This window comes from Budorcas taxicolor, chromosome 25 (genome assembly GCF_023091745.1).
Source record: "Budorcas taxicolor isolate Tak-1 chromosome 25, Takin1.1, whole genome shotgun sequence".
Taxonomy (NCBI): Eukaryota; Metazoa; Chordata; class Mammalia; order Artiodactyla; family Bovidae; genus Budorcas; species Budorcas taxicolor.
Genome location: NC_068934.1, coordinates 27,417,926 through 27,445,236, shown reverse-complemented (window position 1 = coordinate 27,445,236; position 27,311 = coordinate 27,417,926). Strand labels below are relative to the sequence as shown.

General features: G+C 37.1%; 1 protein-coding gene and 1 pseudogene across 1 annotated transcript; both read right to left on the bottom strand.

Annotated features, from left to right (window-relative positions):
• Positions 1-1,087: 1,087 nt before the first annotated feature.
• LOC128068700 (putative olfactory receptor 8G2) lies at positions 1,088-2,035 on the bottom strand. The gene has a single exon (XM_052661868.1). It carries the CDS (start codon positions 2,021-2,023, stop codon positions 1,088-1,090), a length of 936 nt encoding a protein of 311 aa, XP_052517828.1. The 5' UTR covers positions 2,024-2,035.
• A 13,005-nt stretch (positions 2,036-15,040) lies between these two features.
• LOC128069124 (putative olfactory receptor 8G3) lies at positions 15,041-26,868 on the bottom strand (annotated as a pseudogene).
• Positions 26,869-27,311: the final 443 nt, after the last annotated feature.

Below are 27,311 nucleotides of genomic sequence, written 5' to 3'. Positions count from 1 at the left end.
ACTTAGAACCTATTATACAGAGTGAAGTGAATCAGAAACAAAGATAAATACTGTATTCTAACACACATATATGTGGAATCCAGAAAAATGGTACTGAAGAATTTATTTACATGGCAACAATGGAGAAACACATAGAGAATAGATTTATGGACATTGGGAGAGGGGAGAAGGTGAGATGTATGGAAAGAGTAACATGGAAACATATTACCTTATGTAAGATAGTCAATGGGAATTTGCTGTATGTCTCAGGAAACTCAAACAGGGGCTCTGTATCACCCTAGAAGGGTGGGATGGGGAGGGAGTAGGAGGGATTTTCAAAAGGCGGGGGGTATATGTATACCTATGGATGATTCATGTTGAGGTTTGACAGAAAACAGACAAATTCTGTAAAGCAATTATCTTTCAATAAAAAATAAATTAATTAAAAAAAAATAAAATATGATTAAATGTATTAGGTTCAATTAGTTTTAAAAGATTTACAGTTGAGTGACACAGTGCCTCTCAATCATTTTTCCACATTGAAACTGTCAAAAAACTCAATCATTTACTCAAATGAAATAAGCTTCAATTATACTAGAGTTTGCCATGAAAGAATATGGTAAACAGTTACCCATTCGAAGATAGGGCATAGTGTTTATATTTCATAAATCATTCATTATTTGTTATTTTTATTGAAGTATAATTGCTTTACAATGTTAGTTTTTCCTTTACAACAAATGATATTTGTTTTTCTCTTTCTGCTTTACTTCACTCTATATGACAGATTCTAGGTTCTTCCACATCTCTACAAATAGAAACATAATAAAATATATTACTATAATTTTCTTCATCATCATCATTGCTGTAGTTCTTGCTTTATTGTAGTTCATTAAAAATAAAACAAAAGCTCTGTTAATCCTCAAGAACATTTTATTTTATTCTTCCATTTCTCCATTCATAATCTTTGTAATATACCTTTGGAGAAGTGTCCAAGAAGAGAATGTTAGAGATGAGTTATATGGGGAAGTGTCGCTGAAACTATCAATATTTAAATAACAAATCTAACTCACGGCAAATTATTACTATGACATCACGATACAGATTCAGTTCATGAATGTTTTCTACTGTCCAGAATTTTCCTCAGAGCAAACTTGACATCTTTATTCCGCAGACTATAAATCAAGGGATTCAGCATGGGCACAAGGATGGTATAAAACACAGAGGACACTTTCCCTTGGTCCATGGAGCTCACAGATGATGGCTGCAGATACATGAATGATGGAGATCCATAGAAAGTAGCAACACCTGAGAGGTGGGAACTGCAGGTGCTGAAGGCTTTAGACCTGCCCTTGTTGGAACGGATTTGGAAGATGTTGGAGAGGATAAAAATGTAGGAGGCAAGGATAGTTAAGGCAGGAGTCAGGAGGTTAAATGCACTCAAGAATATGACCAATAATTCATTGATATAGATGTTGGAACAGGATAGCTCAAAGAGTGGGAAGAGATCACAGAAATAATGGTTAACCACATTGTTCTTGCAGAGAAAGAGTCTCAACATAAATCCTGTATGGACTGTGGATCCAATGATGGCCAAAATATAAACTCCCACTGTGAGGCGGAAGCAGATGTGATAAGACATGGTGACATTGTAAAGCAAGGGGTTACAGATGGCAGCATAGTGGTCATATGCCATTGCAGCCAACATGTGACACTCTGCAATAATAAAAACAATGAAGAAATACAACTGAGTCATGCTTTCAGGATAGGAAATGATGTTCTGCTTTGTCACAAAGTTCACAAGCATTTTAGGGGTGACAACAGTGGAATGACAGAGGTCAATATAGGATAAATTGATGAGGAAATAATACATGGGGGTGTGCAGATGAGAACTGAGCCCTATCAGTGTGACCATGCCGAGGTTTCCCACTACCGTGACCACATAGATTCCTAGGAAGAGGAAGAAAAGGGGCAGCTGGAGTTGTGGCTGTTCTGTGAGCCCAGCAAGTATGAACTCAGTCACTGAGGAGTGATTTCCTGCAGGCATTTCTCTCTGGGTAGTCTCTGAAAAGGAGAGAGTAAGGGACAGTTTTTAGACTCATGACTTTGCTATGCCCCCTATTAATGGTAAATTGCATAGAAAATTAATCATTTGAATTTTCTCTTGGTTTCTGTGAATAATTTTAACTCTGGATAAGTTTACCTAAGTAATACTTTCTTAATTAAATGTTTTTGCACCTTTATATTAAAGGTATTAAATTATCTAATTTAAAAGTATTTCAGGCCTCTGGCTTATTATCAGTTTAGGTTTTTGAGTGATTACTCCCTAGTTTGAACATTTCATTTATCTTTAAATGGTTTTTTCTAAAGAGTGGTTTGCAGACTTGAAAATTTAAAAGACCTATTGAAAATGACAGAAGCTGATTGAGCATCAACCTAGGAAGAGCAAATCCCATATAAATGCAAAATCTTTTATTCACCAGCAACTGATTTCTGCCAGGGGTGAAAAGAGACACATTATTACTAGATTTCAGAATTATTTTTCTGAAAATCAGAAATTTGGGTTTCTACATAAAATTATCAGATTTTTAATATTGTTATTGAATTAAAATAACACAGACAACATTCATTATGCAGATGTGATACCTGAATTGTCTCACCTTTAACCTGCTTGTGGTCCAAATGCCTCTGTCTTTGCTTGAGAGAAGAAATATAGTGCTTAAGTGAATATGCCTTAAAGTCCAAGTGTATGTGTTCTTCTACTGACCCATCATTTACAGTTGATAAACCTGGAAAAGTAAAATAAATTAATTACTTAATTAGCAAGGTTTAGCACTCTGAAAATGGTAATAATTATTGTTATGATATGTTATCAATCAAAAATAAGAGATAATTATACACTTCAAAATACATAGAAAAATCAGTTATAATGTTTAAGCCATTTTTGTCTTTCATTAACTAAGAGGGTATAAAAACAGTCATAAAATTAGAAGATATAGAATAATAGATCCAGTTCCCTATTCTATTAAATAATAAACAGATTATTTTATTGTTTATTGATCAAAGTATATTAAAATAATTTCCACTTGAATAAAAACTAAAAAGAAGAAACAAACTCCCAATGTTCTACCTCACAGCTAAATAAAAATATAATTGAAATGAATCTTAATTCTAAGCAAAAAACTAAACTATTAAACTTCTGGAAAAAACACTAAAATATGGTTTAAACTATAGTTTAAGTACTAAACTATAATATTGTATAGTTAGTATGTATTAGAACACCTGCTAACTGTACAATATTGATCAATTCTATTATATCCAAATTTAAAATTGTTCTTCAAAGTGTTTGAAGAAATTATTAGAACATTAAAAGCAAGCCACTCACTACAGACTGTTACTGAAAATATAAATTAATATTGAAAAGACAATAATATGAAGACAAGCAAATTAAAAAATAAGAAAACTATTTGAACAAATACTATCACAGAAGATAAAAGAATAATTAATAAGCATATGAAAAGATACTAAAATTACTATTCATCAGGGAGATGAAAACTAAACTAAAACATGAATGAAAAAACACTACACATCTACAAAAAAAAGAGAGAAGAAAAGAAAGAGAAATGAAAACTTACAACCCAAAATTTTGAGACAATGTGAAGCAACCAGAGGTCTCAAATACAGATAGCTTAAAAAGGTATAAAACTGTCCAACGAATTTGGAAAATTGACAGTTTTTATAAAGTCAAGATAACACATAATTTAATTACTCTAATCTTTGGTGTTTTACTCAAGATAAAAATAGATATATGTCTACATAATGACTTGTACAAAAATGAGCATAGAGTATTTGTTATTAACAACCAAAAACACGAAATAAGGCAAGTATTCAACCAACTAAAATGAATTGTGATATGTATGCACACAGAGTAGAATACTACTCACCAATAAATTGCAACAAATCACAGATACATGCAGATTAATCTTGAAAATATTATCTTGAGTAAAAAGAGCCAATATGCATAGAAGAGAAGATGCAGATTTTCATTTATATAAAGTTGTAGAAAAGGAGACTAATCTATAAAGAGATAAAAATAGACCAATAACTGACAGCATGGGGCATGGAAGAATAACTGGCAAAGGCCATGATAAAAGATTTTAGGATGATTAAAAACATTTCATGTCATTACTGAGATGTTGCTTTCAGTGCACAGTGTAGGCAACTATCAAAACTCCTGTAGGTGAAATTTATTCTTAGAATGGGTACAGAATTCTTTAAGTAATCTTGATAAAGTTGTACCTTGTTATGAGTGTGAAAAAATATTAATATACCAAAATGTGTTTTAAAATAAATTAATAATATTAATTTAAATAGAAAATCAAACAAAAATCGGAAAGGATTAAGGAGGATCTCAACAAGATTTGTAAATGTGTATAAATGTGTAATTTATGCATAATTCCATTGCATGTAGCAATACTATGACATGTATTCTTATTAACAGCACATAGAACTTTAAAAAAAATTATTTGTATAGAACTTTAAAAAAATTATTTGTATGTGCTTCACAAAATTATTTGTATGCAGGTTCATTATTCAAGCTAGAATACCATTTCAAATGTTTTCACTGGTCTTCAATTTAAGAAAGGAACAACAGTAATTTTACAGATTTCCTTCTAAAAGATAGAAAAGGAAACAACATCCGATAGTAATAATAACCTTGTAGAAAAGGCAGAATAGATCATGAATTCTAAAATTGTTTAAAGAACAGGCGTAGCAAGCAACAAACTTAATAGTGGAACATGACATATGTCCCCTGGCACTGTGAGAGTGACAAAGATAATTACTGTCTCCATTCCTATTCATTATTTTACTGAACATACTAACAAATTCAATAAGGCAATCAGAATAAAGTAAGGATTGGAAAGGAAGAAATAAATCTCTTATGTATAGGTGATATGACTGAGTAGGTAGAAAAAAGTGATAGAGATAAGTCTCAGAAATTAATAAATTAAATACAAATTCTAGACATTAAGTTGAATGCTTGAAGGTAAACTTTTTAATTTAAATTTATTTATTTTAATTGGAGGCTAATTACTTTACAATATTGTATTGGAAGGTAAATTTTTATAACAAAATATTTCATTTTAGAATTTAAATATTGATGTATGTCTAAAATAAATTCACTTTCTCTGTGTGCCATATGATGTATATGTATGTGGATGTTTGTGTATGGCTAGATTCAAATTGCTAACATTAAATTTCCATAATTTTAAGAAAGATGGATCTCTAATTTTTCTTGTTTGTAATGTTCTTGTTGGAACTGTTTCTAAAACCTCTTGACCACATAAGAGATTTAGAAAATGATTGTTCTCTTTCTATTCTTGGAGTATAAAAAGTACCTTAAATGTCTGGATGTGTTCCCAGTGACACAATCTAGACCTATGGTGTCCTTTGAAAAGTAAATGAAAGTCTCTCAGTTGTGTCCGACTCTTTGCAACCCCATGGCCTATATTCTCTAGGCCAGAATACTGCTGTGGGTAGCCTTTTCCCTTCTCCAGGGGCTCTTCCCAACCCAGGGATTGAACCTAGGTCTCCTGCATTGTGGGCAGATTCTTTACCAGCTGAGTCACAAGGGGAGTGTGAGAATACTGGAGTGGGTAGCCTATCCCTTCTCTAGTGGATCTTCCTGACCCAGGAATCGAACCAGGGTCTCCTGCACTGCAAGTGGATTCTTTACCAACTGAGCTATCAGGGAAGCCCCTGATGTCCTTTATGGTCAAGTTTTTAATAACAGGTTGAAATTGTTGAACACTATCAGTTTTTCAGATTTTTTTCTTCCCTTTTTGTTCTACTTAACTGAAATTGCAAGCCATTTACCATTTTGAAAATTGTCAGGCGGTTTTTATTTTTCTTTTTTATCTTCTATGGAACTAAAATGTCATGAATAGCTTATAACAGTGCTGAGGTCTTGGTCTTCATCATTGAGGGAGTCAGGTTGAGTCTGACATCCATAAACTCCTAGGTGGTCACCACTGGCCACATTGTCTTGTCCACTTAACCTGCTACCTCATACAAATATGACCATATTCTGAGAGTGCCATAAGATTAGGAAGCACTGTGCTACACTTAAATTACATCTGTAGTTCTGGGTTTTGTTATAGATATTCTTTTTTAAGGAGAAACATTGACTAAATGGAAGGCAAATAAAAACTATTGAACTTGGAAAATACTGGAGGGCTTCCATGGTGCTCAGACAGTAAACAAATTGTTTGCAAGGCAGAGACCTGGGTTCTATCCCTGGGTTGGAAAGATCCCCTGGGGGAGGAAATGGCAACCCACTCCAGCATTCTTGCCTGGGAATCCCATGGACATAGGAGCCTGATGGGCTACAGTCTATGGGGTTGCAAAAGAGTCAGATATGACTGAGCAACTATCAGGGGGTATTCTTTTTAAGGAGGAGCATTGAAAAAATGGAAAGCAAATAAAACATATTGAACTTGGAAAATATTTTAAGGTAATGGCATAATTAGCAGATATCATCATATATCTCAAAGATATAGAGAAGAAAAGAAAGAAAGAGGAGAAAATAGAATTTATGTACAGTATTAGAGAGATCTAAAAACATATGCTTTGTGAAATAAAAGGAAAATATTATAACAATTTGAATTCTTAGAAATAAGTGAGGCACTTATTCTTAATGACTGAATACACTCAACCATACATCAAAATTTGATGCACTTCCAGAGACAGTGGGGAAAAGATTTCCTCCACCGCATTTGAGATAGTCTGAATATATACCCTACTTCTTGCCAGACTCAGCTCACATTTGATTCTGTTTGTGTTTAGAAACTTTACTTCCTACTTCAGAAAATTTTCATTTTCTGAGATGGGTTACATTCTCTCAAACTATCTGTATTTGCTCTTCTTGTCACATGAAATAATAGCCTTACCAACCTCATTTATCTCTTGTTTTCTGGTAAATATTTATTTCTTTTTCAATTTCATTTATATTTGGTTTCATAATGGGAACCTCCAATTCCTTTCAAGTAATTGGACCTTCTTACTGAATGCTCAGAAAACTCATTTTTGAGCCACAATTTTAAGATTTGATCTGCACTGTAAGCCAATGCATGCATGCTAAGTCTCCTCAGTTGTGTCCAACTTTTTGCGACACTATGGACAGTAGCCCTCCAAGCTTTCTGTCCATGGGATTCTCCAGGCAAGAAAACTGGAGTCGGTTGTCATGCTTTCCTCCAGGGGATCTTCCCAACTCAGGGATAGAATCCATGCCTATTTTGTCTCCTGCACTGGCAGGTGGATTCTTTTCCCCTAGTGCAACCTGTAAGCCAGAGGATGGGCCAAATCAGACTAAACTGTCCTCTGCATCCAAGTAAACAGCATACATCCGGCACATCATAGCAGGTTAAAAAAATATTTTATGAAGAAATGAATAATAATATGGATGAATTAAGATATCATGAGACATTGCCCTGAATTCCCAAGATGATGGCTTTCAGACTTAATAATCTTATAACACAAGTATGAAATCAAAACACTTACCTTTTTTACTCCTGGGAAACTAAACATCAATTTTTCTTTACTTTGGCATTCTGCTTTCAGAGGAAAATAGAATTAACTATTTGTTGGGAGTAATATGAACCCAGAATTCTTTTGTCCTTCGTGCTGGGAGAGCAGGCCCAGCCCTGTTGTCAGAGCCATTTTTGAAGCTGGTCTGCATCGCAAGTCAGCATCTCCAATTCTCAGTCTTCAGTGTGCTATTCTACAGCTTCAGTGAAGCAAACATCCTCGGGACAGTCCCCTAAGAAGTTATGACTGCTGTGCTGTGGAGGTTTGTCCTAGATATTAGAGGCAATAAATAAAACAGAGTCAAATACCCTCCAGGGATTTCCATTTCTCAGGGAACAAGCTCTTGAGAAAAGAAGCAATTGCAGTTGGCATTTCCCAAACTGTTAAAATTTTTCTTTCAAGAGGGAATCTTTGTTAATTCTGAACAATTCATGATAAAGATTAGTTCACAGGGTCTCTTGAGGACTTTTTTTTTTTTTAGTGCAGATCCTTTCCAGCAAGTCTGAAGGGGATTTGAGATTCTGTTTCTTATAAGCTCCTAGTCAATGCTTTCCCTTCAGTGTCAACAGTGTGAATAGCAGGTTTTAGAAGATCAAGACATACCCTGACAAGTCATCTTATTGTTAATATGGCTAGAAATGTTAAAAAATTAAATATTTCTTCATTGCAAAAAATTATATTTAATTTGTCTTATGTACAGGTAACATGGAGCTTCCCAGGTGGCACTAATGATAAAGAACATGCCTGCCAAGGCAGGAGATGTAACAGACATGGGTTAAATCCCTGGGTTGGTAAGGTTCCATGAAGGAGGGCATCACAACCCACTTAGGTATTCTTGCCTGGAGGATCCCATGGACAGAGGAGCTTGGTGGGCTGCAGTCTATGGGGTTGCAAAGTCAGATACAACTGAAGCGACTTGGCAGGCACACATTAGTAATGTAAATAATGATTCAAACGTCAAATCTATATAAAACTGGAATTTGGGGTAGTGGGGTAAGAGTTCAGAATATTAATCAAATATGTGATTTTTTTCAGGTATTCATTTAAAATAATTCTACTTGTTAAACTGTATATTTAATGAAATATTTTCTTTTTAGGGACCTATCTTTCAAGTTCCTTCTTCTTCCTTTTTTTTTATTTTAAAATTTTATTTTTACTTTATTTTACTTTACAATACTGTATTGGTTTTGCCATACATTGACATGAATCCGCACGGGTGTACATAAGTTCCCAATCATGAACCCCCCTCCCACCTCCCAGCCCATATCATCTCTCTGGATCATCCCCGTGCACCATCCCCAAGCATCCTGTATCCTGGATTGAACATAGACTGGTGATTTGTTTATTACATGATAGTATGCATGTTTCAATGCCATTCTCCCAAACCATCCCACCCTCTCCCTCTCCCTCTCCCTCTCCCTCAGAGTCCAAAAGTCCGTTATACACATCTGTGTCTCTTTTGCTGTCTCCCATACAGGATCATCGTTACCATCTTTCTAAATTCCACATATATGTGTTAGTATACTGTATTGGTGTTTTTCTTTCTGGCTTCCTTCACTCTGTATAATTGTCTCCAGTTTCATCCATCTCATCAGAACTGATTCAAATGTATTCTTTTCAATGGCTGAGTAATACTCCATTGTGTATATGTACCACAGCTTTCTTATCCATTCATCTGCTGATGGACATCTAGGTTGCTTCCCTGTCCTGGCTATTATAAACAGTGCTGCGATGAACATTGGGGGGCATGTGTCTCTTTCTTGTATACTTTTATTTTTTCCCCAAAACTGGAATAATTGGAAATAATCTTGGATTGTAACAAGAGTCAAGCAAGTTAAACTGGAAACACACATCAGGAAGTTCTTATGAAATGTGGTTAAATCTATTTGCTTGGTCCTTTTTGAAGGACTTTACAGTTGACTTTTATAGTGTTTCTCAAATATGGCTGTATATTTTAAATCATCAGGGGATATTTTTAAACCTCAATAATAAGGGGATGATAGAGGATGAGATGATTGGATGGCATCACTGACTCAATGGACATGAGTTTGAGTAAACTCCAGGAGTTGGTGATAGACAGGGAGGCCTAGCATGCTGCAGTCCATGGGGTTGCAAAGAGTCAGACATGACTGAGAGACTGAACTGAACCGAACTGAACTGAACCAAGTTGTACCCCATATGAATTGATTCAAAATCATAGATTCAAAACCTTAAGTTTCATCTGCGAATAGATATATTTTAAAAAACAATTAAAATTTAGTGTGCACAGGAATAGCCTAGTGATCTTGTTTAAATGTAGATTCTGATTTAGCCACTCTCATATATTACTTGAGATTATGCAGTTTTTACTAGCTTTCAGTTTCTACCTTGCCAGTATATGGAACACTCTGAGAAACAAGGTTGTATATGATCTCCTATTTTTAATCCCTCCTGCTGGAGTCCAACTCCAGCAGCCAGGGTTCAACCTGAAGAGATGAACAGTGTCTGCAATGAGACAGCCTCTCATTTTTCTTTTGGACTGCCTGTTTATTTCAAGTTTAAGATTCTCTTTTATACTATTACAAAAACATTAGGCCAGAGGTTTGACATTTTCAGTTCCCCCTCTCCCAGATTTATTACCTCCATAAATCACTGTTGCTCTTCAAACAGAGTTCCTGCTTCAGGGATTCTCTAGGAATCAGCCTTATCATCTATTATCTACCTCTTCTAATGTGTCCTATAGTTAACTTGTGATTACATTGTAACTCATGCTACATTCCTCAGTTTACTACTTATGTTCCTAAATCCTGTTTGCCCCTAACATCCTGAGGTCGCTATCTCTTAAAAAGGCTTCTAGCTATAGTATCTCTAAAAATTCCTAACTTCTATAGGTGAAGGTGAAGGTGAAGTCGCTCAGTCGTGTCCGACCCTTCACGACCCCATGGACTGTTATCTACTAGGCTTCTCCATCCATGGGATTCTCCAGGCAAGAATACTGGAGTGGATTGCCATTTCCTTCTCCAAGGGATCTTCCCAATCCAGGGATTGAACTCAGGTCTCTCGCATTAGAGGCAGATGCTTTAACCTCTGAGCCACCAGGGAAGCCCTTCTATAAGCTATAACTTCTAACTTCTATAAGTTATATAACTTATAACTTCTATAAGCTATAGTAAAATATGCTAATTTTACAACATTCCTTAAATCTCTAACTGCTAACTATTTTAATTATTTCTAAGCCCTAAGTTCAGTAAACTCCTTTGCCATAAACACTCTCCTCACAAATAGGCTTCAGATATCAATCCCTCCCATGGCCTCAAGCTATGGCCTATGTGCTCATCCTGGAACACTCTTTTGTAAAAGTCCTTAAACAAATGTCAATGATTAACTTTATGAATTGTTTTCTGAGCACAGCTGCACAAGGCTTTGTGCCTTCTCAGAGTCCTCTCAAGAACAATAAGCACCTTAATATTCCTTTTCAGTCAACTCAGCCGAGGAGAGGAAAAGACAAGTCAGAATTACAAGGCCTAATTCCTTCATCCCAGGATCCTGTGGGAATGAGGAGAGGGGGCCTGGAGCAGTGCCTCCATTTTGTCAGTAATGCCTAACGTGGCTCCCGACCCTCTCCCACTATAATTCTTTCAGATTCAAGCAGGGACTCCATGTACACACATCAGAAAATTTCTTTTAGGTTTGGAATCGCAGTGGCCAAAGGATTCTGGGATGATATTAAGGGTTCTAGGTTTCTGGGGTGGTATCTTATAGGAAAGGAGTCTGTGATTGACAGTTACTCCATTATGCTGAATAAAAGAAGTGAGAAAGAGAGCTGGGGCTTGGGTAAAGACAGAAATGGAAAGAATATAAACTGGCCTTTATAAATTATTATATGATCATAAAAATTATTCAGAGATTCATGGAAGTTATTGTTTCAATTCTATCAGTGTATATGTATTGACAGGAGAAATATATATATACATATTCATTTATTTATCATGTATATATAAATATATGAGAACACAGACACAAAGATAAAGACAGAGAGTCATAGAGTTTCAGTTTTATGCTGACTTATGTGACCCGTTTCTGCCATGGCTTCTATTCTAGAGTTAGTGAGCTTCATCGTAAGAGTTCCACTGTTATCCATTCTTTTATTTACTATTGTAAGCTAGGCACTTGCATTTATCCTCACGGTTTCTTGAACCTTCAACTCACTTCACTCTGTCATGTCTAAATAATCAGTTTATCACAGTCATGCAATATCTTGTTTAGAATAAAAAAAGTGGCTGCTGACTGTGGTTTTCTTGAATTCAGCCTTGTCTTTCCATCCGTCCTCTACACAACCTAAGAGTGATATTATTGACATTCAAAACTGTGTCACTTCCATATTTAAAAAAACATTTAGTAACTCCCTTCGCGCACACACACACACACACACACACACACACACACACACACAAGAGTGATGTTTTAAAGTGATCCACACACAATTCATGAATGGTCTGGTATTTACTTTTCAAGCCTGGTAGAATGATCATATCATGTGAAATATGACCTGTTTTTGTGGGTCTGCGTAGGCTTTTCTTCTCTAGTGAGACCATTTCCTGTCACTTAGTCAGTGTTTTATATAGGAGCTGAAGCCCCGGTAGTTCAAGGATCTATCCACCAGGACCCTTAGTATTTGTCCTCTGTTAATCCATTTGTGCTTGTTGGGAAAAGCACTGGACTAGGAATCATGCCTATGACAGGAGTTGTGACTGTAGCCATTTCCCCTCTTTTATATGACTGGCTTCCCAGGTGGCTCTAGGGGTAAAGAATCCCCCTGCCAAAGCAGGAGATAGAGATCAGGGTTTGGGAAGATCCCCAGAAGTAAAAATAGCACCTCACCCCACTATTCTTACCTGGAAAATTCCATGGACAGAGAAGCTTGGTGGGCTACATTCCACGAGGCTGCAAAGAGTCAGATATGACTAAGCAAATGTGACCATATGACTGATGAAAATTAAGTCAAATGATAAATATGATTGTTCTTTGAAAATGATTTTCTGATATTGAATGAATGTTTAATAAAATACAAGGAGGTAGTTATATTTATGGGCTTCCCTGGTGGCTCATCAGTAAAGAATCCACCTGCCAAAGCAGGAGACATGCATCTTCCAATACACTGAGAAGATCCTCTGGAAAGATCCTCTGGAGAAGGAAATGGTAACCCAATCCAGTATTCCTGCCTGGGAAACCCCATGGACAGAGAAGGCTGGCAGGCTACAGTCCATGGGATTGCAAAGAGCTGAACAGAACTTAGTGAGTAAAAACCAACAAAGTTATATTATATATTTTGTCCAATATTTGGATTCTATAAATAAACACTGCCATTTGTTATATCTGGTGAATAGACAGTATACTATCTAAAGGACATTGATATGGCAATAATGAATAGGAAGGTTTAAACTAGGAAAAGAGAGACGATAACTGAGTATTTAGAATAACATTAGAATTTATAATTATAAAGACCCACAATCAAAAACCAATAGTATGAGGGAAAAGAAGAGTTGTTTTAAAGAGAACATAGCATGAAATGGCAACTCTATGAATTATGAGACATAAGGGCATTAACATACATCAAGACTATATATTGTCACCTGCTTATTTAACTTATATGTGGAGTACATCATGCGAAATGCTGGGCTGGATGAAGCACAAGCTGGAATCAAGATTACTGGGAGAAATATCAATCACTTCAGGTATGCAGATGACACCACCCTTATGGCAGAAAGCAAAGAAGAACTAAAAATCTCTTAATTAAAGTGAAATAAGAGAGTGAAAAAGCTGGCTTAAATCTCAAAGTTCAAAAACTTAAGATCATGGCATCCAGTCCCATCACTCACTTCATGGCAAATAGATAGGGAAACAATGGAAACAGTGAGAGATTTTATTTTCTTGGACTCCAAAATCAGTGCAGATGGTGACTACAGCCATGAAATTAAAAGACACTTGCTCCTTGGAAGAAAAGTTATGACCAATCTAGACAGCATATTAAAAAGCAGAGACATTTCTTTGTCAACAAAGGTCCATCTAGACCTTTGGTTTTTCCAGCAGTCATGTATGGATGTGAGACTTGGACTATAAAGAAAGTTAAGCACTGAAGAACTGGTACTTTTGAACTGTGGTGTTGGAGAAGACTCTTGAGAGTCCCTTGGACTGCAAGGAGATCAAACCAGTCAATCCTAAACGGAATCAGTTATGAATATTCATTGGAAGGACTGATACTGAAGCTGAAACTCCAATACTTTGGCCACCTCATGCAAACAACTGACTCCTTGGAAAAGACCCTGATGGTGGAAAAGACTTAAGGCAGGAGGAAAAGTGGACGACAGAGGATGAGATGGTTTGATGGCATCACGTACTCAATGAACATGAGTTTGAGAGGCTTCCAGGAGATGGTGATAGACAGGGAAGTCTGATTTGCTGCAGTCCATAGGATTGCAAAGAGTCAGACATGACTGAGTGACTCAAGGGAACATGAAATGGCAACTCTATAAGTTATGGGACAAAAGAGCATTAACAACATATAAAACAACATATAAACATATAAAACAACATATAAAAGTGATATAACAGCAGGATTTTGGCTTTCATGAACAGTTGCTTTATAGCAATTGCTATAGCTTATAGCATTATTGGTATAAAGATAAGACAATGTTGTTTTGGCTGCTTTTATAAATCCATTCATATCAGTTACAATTTGAATCTCTTTAATGACTCTCTACTGTGAAATGCTGCAATAAATCTCCATTTTTGCATTTTTTGCTTTGACCAGGACAGTTTGAAAGATTTTTATTACTTTCATTATCTCAAAGGAAATAAAACTAAAAATAGCATAGTAGACATCTAGAGGAAAGAAACACTGTCTTATAGGAAAGTGATGGTGCTTGATATACAGAAAGGAATTCTCAGGGAGGCACTGGACCTACTCACAATCTTCTTGTGCAAAAGTATGTCTACTCTATCATTTATTATGTTGGGGACTGTGACATATGAACAAATGAAATAACCTTCCATTTCTTCTCTCCAAGGGAAAATAATACAAGAATTTGTCCTGAAAGAATGTAGTAAATACAGCTATCAATTTAAAATACTGGGCATAGTGCTTTATATTTCATAAATCTTGATAATATGCATTACTATTACATATGAATGCACCATACAGTAATATGGTGATTTTCATCATAATCATCATAAGCATTGTTGTTCTTCCTAGATATACTATCATTAAAAATAAAACTAAGCTCCTTTAATATTCAAGAAATTTTAAAATTCTATTATTGTATTTCTCCTTATATAATCATTGTAAACTATGTTCAAAGAAGTAGCCAGGAGGAGAATTTTGGAGGTCAATTATATAGAGACATACCAATAAATTTCCAAAACTTTGAACAGTAAATCTAACACACTGCATATCTAAGCAAACCAAAGGACTTCTACGACATCATGGTACTGATTCTATTCATACACATTTTCCTCTTCCCAGAACTTTCTTCAGAACAAATTTGCCACCCTTATTCTGCAGACTGTAAATTAGAGGATTTGGCAGGGGAAAAAAGCAGGTATAAAACACAGAGGACACTTTTCCTTGATCCATGGAGCCCACAGATGATGGCTGCATGTACATGAATGCTGCAGATCCAAAGAAAACAGCAACAGCTGAGATGTGAGAGCTGCAGGTGCTGAAGGCTTTGGACCTGCCCTCAGTGGCTGGATTTGGAGGATGCTGGAGAGGATGGAGATGTAGGATGTAAGGATGGTTAAGGTAGGAGTCAGGATGTTAAATGCACTCAAGACTAGAACCAACAATCCACTGATATAGATGCTGGGACAGGATAGCTCCAAGAGTGGAAAGAGATCACAGAAGTAATGGTTAACCACTTTGTTCTTGTTCTGATGGGCAGGGCCATGCTCAGTAAATCTTTAATCCAATTTTCTGTTGATGGGCAGTTCTGTGTTCCCTGCCTGTTATTTGACCTGAGGCCAAACTATGGTGGAGGTAATGAAGACAATCGTGACCCCCTTCAAATGGTCCCATGCACACAAAGCTGCACTCAATGCCCCCTACCCTGCAGCAGGCCACTGCCGACCCATGGCTCCACCAGACACTCTTGGACACTCACAGGCTAGTCTGTGTCAATCTCTTATGAGGCCACTGTTCCTTTCTCCTGGGTCCTGGTGCACAAAAGCTTTTGATTGTGCCCTTCAAGAGGCTGTTTCCTCAGCCCTGTGTAAGTTCCAGTGGCTCTATGGCAGGGTTAATGGTGAACTCCTCTAAGAGGGCTTATGCCATACACAGGTCTACTGCACTCAGAGCCCCTGCCTCTGCAGCAGTCCAATGATGACCCCTACCTCCACAGTAGACACACAAATACAGATCTGGATCAGACTCTGTGGGGTCTTTGGGTCCTGATGCACACAAGGTTTGTTTGAGCCCTCCAAGCATCTCTGGTGGATATGGGGTTGATTCTAAATGCGACTTCACCCCTCTTATCATCTTGCTGGGGCTTCTCCTTTGCCCTTGGACATGGGGTATCTTTTTTGTGGGATTCAAATTCTCCTGTCAAAGGTTGTTCAGCAATGAGTTGCAATTTAGGAGTTCTCAGAGGAGAAGATTAGTGCACGTCCTTCTAGTCTGCCATCTTGAAGTCAGAACAAGACCAAGTTTCCCACTCAGTCAGTCTCTCCCAACAGGAAGCTTCCATAAGCCTCTTTATCCTTATCCATCAGAGGGCAGACAGAATGAAAACCACAATCACAGAAAACTAACCAATTTTATCCCATGGACCACAGCCATTTCTAACTCAATGAAACTATGAGCCATCTCATGTAGGGCCACCCAAGATGAACGGGTCATGGTGGAGAGTTCTGGCAAAAATGCAGTCCACGGGAGCAGTCACTGGTAAACAACTTCAGTATTCTTGCCTTGAGAACCCAGTGAACAGTATGAAAAGGCAAAAAGATAGGATACTGAAAGATGAACTCCCCAGATCAGTGGATGAGCAGTATGCTATCGGAGATCAGCGGAGAACTAACTCCAAAAAGAATGAAGAGGCAGAGCCAAAGCAAAAACAACACCCAGTTGTGGACGTGGCTTGTGATGGAAGTAAAGCCCAATGCTGTAAAGAGCAATATTGCATAGGAACCTGGAATGTTAGGCCCACGAATCAAAGCAAATTGAAAGAGGTCAAACAGGAGACAGCAAGAGTGAACATCAACATTTTAGGAATCAACGAACTAAAATGGGCTGGAATGGGTGAATTTAACTCAGATGACCATTATATCTACCACCATAGGTAAGAATCCCTTAGAAGAAATGGAGTAGCCATCTAGTAAGCAAAAGAGTCCGAAATACAGTACTTGGATGCAATCGCAAAAACGACAGAATGATCTCTGTTCGTCTCCAAGGCAAACCATTCAATATCACAGTAATCCAAGTCTATGCTCCAACCCGTAATGCTGAAGAAGCTGAAGTTGAATGGTTCTATGAAGACCTACAAGACCATCTAGGACTAATACCCCAAACAGGTGTCCTCTTCTTTATAGACGACAGACATGCAAAAGTAGGAAGTGTAGAGATACCTGGAGTAATGGGAAAATTTAGCCTTGGAGTACAAAATGAAGCAGGGTAAAAGCTAACAGAGTTGTGCCAAGAGAACTCACATGTCATAGCAAACACCTTCTTCCAACAACACAAGAGAAGACTCTATACATGGACATCACCAGATGGTCAATACCAAAATCAGATTCATTATATTCTTTGTAGCATGGAGAAGCTCTATAGAGCCAGCAAAAACAAGACTGGGAGCTGACTGTAGCTCAGACCATGAACCCTTTATTGCCAAACTCAGACTTAAATTGAAGAAAGTAGGGAAAACCTTGAGACCATTCAGGTATGACCTAAATCAAATTCTTATGATTATACAGTGGAAGTGAGAAATAGATTCAAGAGATTAGATCTGGTAGACAGAGTGCCTGAAGAACTATGGACAGAAATTCAAGACATTTTCCAGAAGGCAGTTATCAAGACCATCCCCAAGAAAAAGTAATGCAAAAAGGCACAATGGTTGTCTGAGAAGGCTTTACAAATAGCTGATTAAAGAAAAGATGCAAAAGGCAAAGGAGAAAAGGCAAGATATACCCAATTGAATTCAGAGTTCCAAAGAATAGCAAGGAGAGATAAGAAAGCCTTCCTCAGTGATCAATGCAAAGAAATAGAAGAAAACAATAGCAAGGGAAAGATTAAAGACCTCTTCAAGAAAGTTAGAGCTATCAAGGTAACACTTCATGCAAAGATGGGCACAATAAAGGACAGAAATGGTATGGACCTAACAGAAGCAGAAGATATTAAGAAGAGGTGGCAAGAATACACAGAAGAACTGTACAAAAAAGATCTTCATTACCTAGATAACCACAATGGTGTGATCACTCACCTAGAGCCAGACATCCTGGAATGTGAAGTCCAGTGGGCCTTAGGAAGCATCACTATGAACAAAGCTAGTGGAGGTGGTGGAATTCCAGTTGAGCGATTTCAAACCCTAAAAGATGATGCTGTGAAAATGCAGGAATCAATATGCCAGAAAATTTGGGAAACTCAACAGTGGCCACAGGACTGGAAAATGTCAGCTTTCATTCTAACACCAAAGAAAGGCAATGCCAAAGAATGCTCAAACTACCACACAATTGCACTCATTTCACACACTAACAAAGTAATGCTCAAAGTTCTCCAAGCCAGGCTTCAACAGTACATGAACTGTGAATTTCTAGATGTTCAAGCTGAATGTAGAAAAGGCAGAGGAACCAGAGATCAAATTGGCAACATCTGTTGGATCATTGAAAAAAGCAAGAGAGTCCCAGAAAAACATCTACTTCTGCTTTACTGACTATGCCAAAGCCTTTGACTGTGTGTGCCAAAGCCTTCCACAAACTGTAGAAAATCCTTCAAGGCATGAGAATACCAGACCACCTAACTTGCCTCCTGAAAAATCTGTATGCAAGTCAAGAAGCAACAGTTAGAACTGGACATAGAACCACAGACTGGTTCCAAATTCGGAAAGAAGTACGTCAAGGCTATATATTGCCACCCTGCTTATTTAACTTATATGCAGAATACATCATGAGAAATGCTGAGCTGGATGAATCACAAGCTGAAATCTAGATTGCTGGGAGAAATACCAATCACCTCAGATATGCAGATGACACCACCCTTATGGCAGAAAGCAAAGAAGAACTAAAGAGCTTCTTGATGAAAGTGAAAAAAGAGAGTGAAAATGTTGGCTTAAAACTCAACGATTCAGAAAACTAAGATCATGACATCCAGTCCCATCATTTCATGGCAAATAGATGGGGAAATAATGGATACAATGAGAGACTTTATTTTCCTGGGATCCAAAAATCACTGCAGATGGTGACTGAAGCCATGAAATTAAAAGATACGTGCTCCTTGGAAGAAAAGCTATGACCAACCTAGGCAGCATATTTAAAAGAAGAGACATTTCTTTGCCAAGGTCCATCTAGTCAAAGCTATGGTTTTTCCAGTAGTCATGTATGGATGTAAGAGTTGGACCAAAGAAAGCTGAGTGCTGAAGAATTGGTGCTTTTGAACTGTGGTGTTGGAGAAGACTCGAGAGTCCCTTGGTTTGCAAGGAGTTCCAATCAATCCATTCTAAAGGAAATCAATCCTGAATATTCATTGGAAGGACTGATGCTGAAGCTGAAATCCAATACTATGGGCACCTGATGCGAAGAACTGACTTATTGAAAAAGACGCTGATGGTGGGAAAGATTGAAGACTGGAGGAGAAGGGGATTACAGAGGATGAGATGGTTGGATGGCATCACCAACTTGATGGACATGAGTTTGAGTAAGCTCCAGGAGTTGGTTTTGGACAGGTAAGCCTGGAGTGCTGCAGTTCATGGGGTTACAGAGTCAGACATGACTGAGCGACTGAACACAACTTAACTGAACCTTGTTCTTGCAGAAAAGGAGTCTCAGCATAAAAATCTGTATGGATCGTAGACCAAATTAAGTCCAAAATATAAAGTCCTACTGTGAGGTGGAAGCAGATGTGGTAAGACATGAAGATGTTGTAAATTAAGGGGTTACAGATGGTAAGATAGTGGTCCTATGCCATTACAGCCAACATATGACATTCTGATATAACCAAAACAAGGAAGAAAAAGAGTTGAGTCATACATGCTGGGTAGGAGATAGTCTTCTTCTCTGTCACAAAGCTCACCAGCATTTTGAGGGTAATGACAGTGGACTGACAGAGGTCAATAAAGAACAAACTGCTGAGGAAATAGTACATGGGAGTGTGCAGGTGAGAACTGAGCCCTTTCAATGCGATCATGCCCAGGTTCCCCACCACCGTGACCACATAGATTCCTAGAAAGAGGAGGAAAAGTGGTAGCTTGAGTCATGGCTTTTCTGTGAGCCCAGCGAGAATGAACTCAATCACTGAGGACTGATTTCCAGGGTCCATAATCCTCTCCGAGGTTCGTGTATAAAAAGAGAAGATGAGTGTACTTTTTTGTTCCTCTGTGTGTGTGTTTGTACATGTGTATGTGTGAGGGAGAGTAATTCTGGAGAGATCATTACTTTACCCCTCAACAGAGGAAGTTCATAATGTGGGGGTCTCTTGAAAAACAATGATTTTGGTTGTACCAGAATAGAAATTATAGACTTCAAGAAAATTATAATCGATATCTAATAACATTTTAAAAGAAGATACAAATTCTGGATTTTTCAATTCTACTCATTTCCGAGGACTTTGTCTTTTCCTTTCATACCCGATGTGTCTATATTAATATAATGCATGTCAAATGGCCAGTATTTTCATTTCACTCAGAATAAGTGATAGCAGTGTATACTTTCTGTACTTTGTAAACAAAGGTTATGTAAGGCCATGAAAAGTCATTGTATTAGTCTGAGATATTTCTTACAGAAAACCCAATCAGAATTTCAGAAAAATGAAAGTGAAAGCCACTCAGTCATGCCCAGCTCTTTGTGACCCCATGGACTATACAGTCCATTGAGTTCTCCAGGCCAGAATACTTGAGTGGGTAGCCTTTCCCTTCTTCAAGGGAATCTTGGAGTTGGGTTGGGATCTTCCCAACCCATGGATAGAACCCAGGTCTCCCACATTGTGGGCAGATTCTTTACCAGCTGAGTCACAAGGGAAGCCCAAGAATACTGGAATGGGTAGCTTATCCTTTATCCAGGGGATCTTCCCAACCCAGGGCTCAAACTGGGGTCTTTCACATTACAGGCAGATTCTTTACTAGCTGAGCTACCAGGGAAGCCCTATAATTGCAGAAATACTGGGCAACTATCAGCTTCATTCCCCCTGATATCTGTTGCTTTAGTGCTCACCTTCTTCCAGCCCAGACCATGAACCAGGAGTTCAGAAACACAACTGCTTAGCTGCCATCATATTTATATCTCAACAGCTTTTCCAAGTCCCACCAATTCCCCTCCTATTTCTAATTTGAAAGCTCTAAGAGAACATAAACTAATGGCATAAATTTAAGTCATATATTCCACCACTCTGACCCCAGAAGCAGTACACTAGGAATAGTTTGGGCAATTCGAGCTTCATGGCTGAAGTACTGGTAGTCAGATAATTATTCATATTTCCAAAATATAATAATGTTTTTTGAAGACAAACACTAAGGGTCATTTATAATATGTTTTTTTAAAATAATCATTTTTGCATACGTTCTTCATAGAATTCAAAGATGGTCGGGATATGAATTTGTAGAGCATATGCAAAATACAAGTAGAAATTTTAGGCAACATTAGTTAGCTAGTGATTTTTTAAAGACCAATGGGTTACATTAACCAATAACAGTTACATTAACTAGTTAGTATTTTTTTAAGACCAATGTGTTTTTAGTTTAAATTTACAAAGAAAATTATTATATTGCAGAAAATGAAAACTCATGTTCTTACTTAATGCTTAAGCAACAGTTGGATTAGTGTGCTCAATTTGAGGTAAAATACTTTATGTGATAGGGAAAAATTAGACAGCTTCAGAAAAAATGATCTAGAAATATGTGATTTTAGAATGGCTGAAATAGCTGAAGATATTTTTAGCAGAGCAAAACTGAATATGACAGTCATCTCAGTGTTAAATGTATTGACTTATTTTAGAGGTATATCTTTGTATGTCTTAAGAGATTAAAGTAAAATTAACTGTTTGAAACTGTAGAGAGAAATATTTGATTTCACAGCAAAGGTTTAACATTCCAATCATCAGACACAACATGATCTTATAGTCAAAATGTTGTGGTCAGCTTGAATGGTCAGTGGCTTAGCAAATATTGTTCAAAGATACAAGCACCTGGTTGAATCCAATTCTCTTTAACATTTATTCCAGTTCCCAAATTTATGATTTCTTAATTCTTATTGTTTATGATACTAAGTTAGACAGTAATGAACTAAAACTTTAATTCAACCTCATGATTGATGTGTGACCTAGGGATAATCCGTTCTACTCTTTAACTCTCTGAAAAGCAAAAACTTAAATATCTGCTTCATTTGATAACTAAATTAATTGTTGCCTACATGTTGCGTAGCACAGTTCCTGGTTCCTGGTAAGAACTAAACAATGACAATTTTTTTCCCTGCATTAAAAACAAATTTATTTATGTTTAATTGGAGGATAATTGATTTACAGTATTGTGGTGGTTTCTGCCATACATCAACATGAATCAGCCATAGGTATACATATATCCTCTCCCTCTTGGCCTTCTCTCCCACCCACCCCATTCCACCTCTTTTAAGTTGTCACACAGCTCCATATTTGAGCCCCCTGCATCATAACAGCAAATTCCCACTAGCTATCTATTTTCCATATGGTAATGTGTATGTTTCCATGTAACTCTCTCAATTCATACCACCCTCCTCTTCCCCCACTGTGTCCACAAGTCTGTTCTCTAACTCTGCCTCTCCCTGCTGCCCTGCAAATAGGATCATCAGTACCATCTTTCTAGATTCAATATATTTGCATTAATATGCCATATTGGTGTTTTTCTTTCTGACTTACTTCACTCTGTATAATAGGCTCCAGGTTCTTCCACCTCATAAGAACTGATTCCAATGTATTCTTTTTATGGCTGAGTAATATTCCATTGTATAAATGTATCACAGCTTCTTTATCCATTCATCTATTGATGGAAGTCTAGGTTGCTTCCACGGCCTTGCTATTGTGAATACTGCAGCAATGAACATTGGGGTCTCCATTGAGTGTAAATATTAGACTGATGACAGATAGAGATAAATAAAGAAATATATGCATCTCTGAGTGCTGTAGGAGGGAGCCACAAGGATTCAGACACAACCCTCCTGCTCTCCAAAATGTCAGTTCCTTGTGTTTTTCTGTTTTATCTTGCTTAAACAATATTCTCATTTTTCTAATCTTTGTCTTTTACTTAGCCAACATTCTCATCCATTAATTATGGCATAGTTCAATTTTTTCCTTTCTTTAGCACAATTTCTACACAATTAAAAACAATAAATGAGAGATTTGAAAAATTTTAATCAAATATTAACTTCCTAAATTATGGGTATTTTCCATAGTCTCCAAATAAACAATGATTTTCTTTGTTATGTGAAGATATATATCACCTAATAAAAACAAAAGTGTTTTATTTTCATGTTTCAACAGATATCACATTATGTTATTTTAATTTAAAAAATGAGGTTTTCATTTATGATTCATCATATTTCTTTAACTTTTCTCTCATTCTGTTCTCCTTATCCTAAGAAATCTATTTGATGGTTAAGGCCCTTTAGTTAAGGGCTTCAATAGTGTAACAGTCAAAAAGATCTTATTCTTTGTGCCTATGAATGTGTTTCTTATGATTACAGTAAGTACACTCTTAATAGTATATACTTATTATGTTTATTTTTAGTTGATTTTCTTTTGTATTAGACTGTAAACTCAATACAGTAATTGGCACAGTTCCTGACTTACAACAAATACCATAAACATGCGCTTTTAATAAAAATATTGAAAGAAATTTGGAGATAAGTTACAGACTAAACACAAGTGAATGAAATGCTTACACTGCCTGAGTTGAAGCGAGTAAACAAGGAAACCTTTGCCATCATTTTATTAGCAGGAACAAGTAGATGAATGAGGAAATCTCTGTTCATGAGGAAGTGTGAATATTAGAATGATGACAGGTAGAGATAGATAAATAACTATGAATATCTCTAAGTGCTGTGGGAGTAAGCCAAATTAAAGGACTCTAAATTTTAATAGTTAAGGTTGGGATTCAGACACAGAATGGCTGCTTTCCAAGATATCAGTACCTTGTATTTTTCTCCCCCAGTTTTCTGAAGGAAAAAATTATTCTCGTGATTCTGCTGAGTCCTCACCTTGCATGACTCCTTGTTGTTGAGGGTCAGGATCTAATAGCCTCTGTTGTGAATCATTAGTCCTGACCTCTGAACATGTTGGCAGCCTTCTGTTAAGGTTGGTTGATATGAATGATGATTTTATACTCTCTGGTACTGATGTTAAGAGTCTGATGAGGAACAAATAATGATAATGATCTCCCACTAAAATCTTGTCTCACAAGTATCAACTCTTCAGAAATAATCAAAATTTCTCTTTTCCCCATTGACTCACCAGTGTTTAATATATGTGGTACCTTGCTTTTGTAAGATTATGTATTGTAAACAAGGATGTGATAGATTTTGTTTGAGCTCCAAGGACTTCTCTGTCAAGCTAATTTGAAGTTCAAACTTTAGGAAGTTTTAAAGACATACACTAAAGGAATTTTCTAAAGTAATTGCCCACAAGGAGTAAGTAGAAAATCAGAAGGGCAAACCTTTGTGTGTCAGATTTGAAACTTTTTATTCTCATTGATCTTTGCTAATTCTATTTAGACATTAGGATGTATTCATAAGACTTGACACATATTAATATTAATATTCAAAATATTTAATGTGTGGTCTGCATCAGCTGGATATTGGCACCCCAAAAAGACTAGCTAGGAAACTGATGACTTTATTTTCCTCTACTCCTAAAAGGGAAATGGTGAGGAAAAATATAGAGATGTATGTGTGATATATGCTTCTTTTTTAATATAAATTTATTTATTTTAATTGGAGGTTAATTACTTTACAATATTGTATTGGTTTTGCCATACAACAACATGAATCCGCCACAGGTATACACGTGTTCCCCATCCTGAACTTCCCTCCCTCCTCCCTCCCTGTACCATCCCTCTGGGTAGTCTCCTGTCTAGATTAATCATAGCTTTTCTTTCAAGGCACAAGTATCTATTAATTTTGCGGCCACAGTCACTGTCCACATGGATTTTGGAGCCCAAGAAAATAAAATTTGTCACTGTTTCCACTTGTTCCTTATCTATTTGCCATGAAGTGATGGCACCAGTAGCCAAGATCTTAGTTTTTTGAATGTTGAGTTTAGAAAGAATTTTACCATCCCTCTAGGTCATCCCAGAGCACCAGCCCCAGAGGGATGGTACAGGAAGGGAGGTGGGAGGGGGGTTCAGGATGGGGAACATGTGTACACCCGTGGCGGATTCATGTTGATGTATGGCAAAACCAATACAATATTGTAAAGTAATTAGCCTCCAATTAAAATAAATAAATTTAAATTTTTTAAAAAGAAAGAATTTTACCACTCAATGATGTTTAAACTGGAATAAAAGAATTACAAAATCACAGTTATAGACCTCATGAAATTTGAAACTTCGGACTAAAGAGGTCTAACACTTAACATAATGAAACATAATATGAAAATAAAACTGGAGTAAACTCAGAGAAACATACTTTGGCCACCTGAGGCAAAGAGTCAACTCATTGGAAAAGACCCTGATGTTGGGAGAGATTGAAGTAAGGAGGAGAAGGGGATGACAGAGGACAAGATGGTCAATGGTTGGATGGCATTGCCAACTCAATGGACACGAGTCTGAGCAAACTCCAGGAGATGGTGAAGGACAGAGAAGCCTGGCATGCTGCAGTCCTTGGGGGTCACAAAGAGCTGGACACGACTGAGTAACTGAACAACAACAGAGAGACATACAAATTTGAATGGGTCTCCTAATGGATTCAGAACTAGGGAACATTAGCTGCAACATCTTGGAATTTTTATTAATTTCAAATTATCTTCTCTATTTCTTATTCTGACCTAATCATCAAAGAATTCACCTCTTAGAGTTTGAATAATATATTTGTTGGAAAACAAGTTATTAACACCTATTACAAAGGGATCAATTAAGGATAGAGTTTTTTCTATTAAATATATTCTAAATAATTATGAATTGGGATTTCTTGGCAGTCCAAATAACTGATATGCCATCATGCTATTGTTTCTGTTCATATATGTTTTGCACAGTCTAGGATTATTTTCAGTGCAAATCTGACATCCCTATTTCATAGAGGGTAGATCAGGGGCGTTAGCATGGGCACAGTGATGATGTAAAACACAGAGGATACTTTCCCTTGGTCCGTAGAGCTGACTGATTATGGCTTCAGGTACATGAATGCAGTAGATCCATAGAAAATAGCAACAGCTGAGATGTGAGAGCTGCAGGTGCTGAAGGCTTTGGACCTGCCCTCCTTGGAGTGGATTTGGAGGATGCTGGAGATGATGAAGATGTAGGAAGCAAACTAACTAAGGCAGAAATTAAAATGTTAAATGCACTTAATAATATAACCAATAATTCATTAACATAGATGCTGGAACAGGATAGCTCCAAGAGTGGGAAGAGATCACAGAAATAATGATTAACCACATTGTTCTTGCAGAAAAGGAGTCTCAACATAAATCCTGCATGAATTGTGGATCCAGTGATGCCCAAAATATAAACTCCCATAAGTTTATAAGCAGATGTGATAAGACACGGTGACATTGTAAAGCAAGGGGTTGCAGATGGCAACATAGTGGTCATATGCCATTGCAGCCAGCATGTCACTTTCTGAAATAGCAAAAATGATGAAGAAATAAAATTGAGTCATCCATTCAGGATAGGAGATAACATTCTTCTCTGTCATAAAGTTCACCAGCATTTTGGGGGTAATGACAGTGGACTGACAGAGATCAATAAAGGATAAGCTGGTGAAGAAATAGTATATGGGGGTGTGCAGGTGTGAACTGAACCCAGTCAGTGTGATCATGCCCAGGTTCCCCATCACCATGACCACATAGATTCCTAGGAAGAGGAGGAAAAGGGGCAGCTGGAGTTGTGGCTGTTCTGTAAGCCCAGCAAGAATGAACTCAGTCATTAAGGAGTGATTTCCAGGGCCCATTATCTTCTCAATCAGTCCTATGTTGAAAGAGAAAATGAGCAGATTTTATGCCCATGTGTGCATGTGTGTGAGTGTCTGTGGGCACGTGTGCTCCTGTGAGTGGGTACTGGGGAGAGCAATTCTGGGAAGATCATTGTTTGATCCCTCATCAAAAGAGATTCATGATGCAGGGGTCTCCTGAGTCTCTCCTGCTCCTCTGAGACAAACAATGATCCTAGTTGAACCAGAGGAAAAATATACAAACTTCATGAAATTTGTAATTAAGATACTCCGTAACATTTTAAGAGAAAACACCAACTCATAGATTTTTAAAATCAGAGTGAGCAGTACTATTGAGACCTCTGAGGACTTTTTCTTTCTTCCCATGTTCTTTATGTATGTCTTAATAATATTCGTGTAAAATGGCATTGTATTTTTATTTCACTGAGAATATTTAAGAGTAG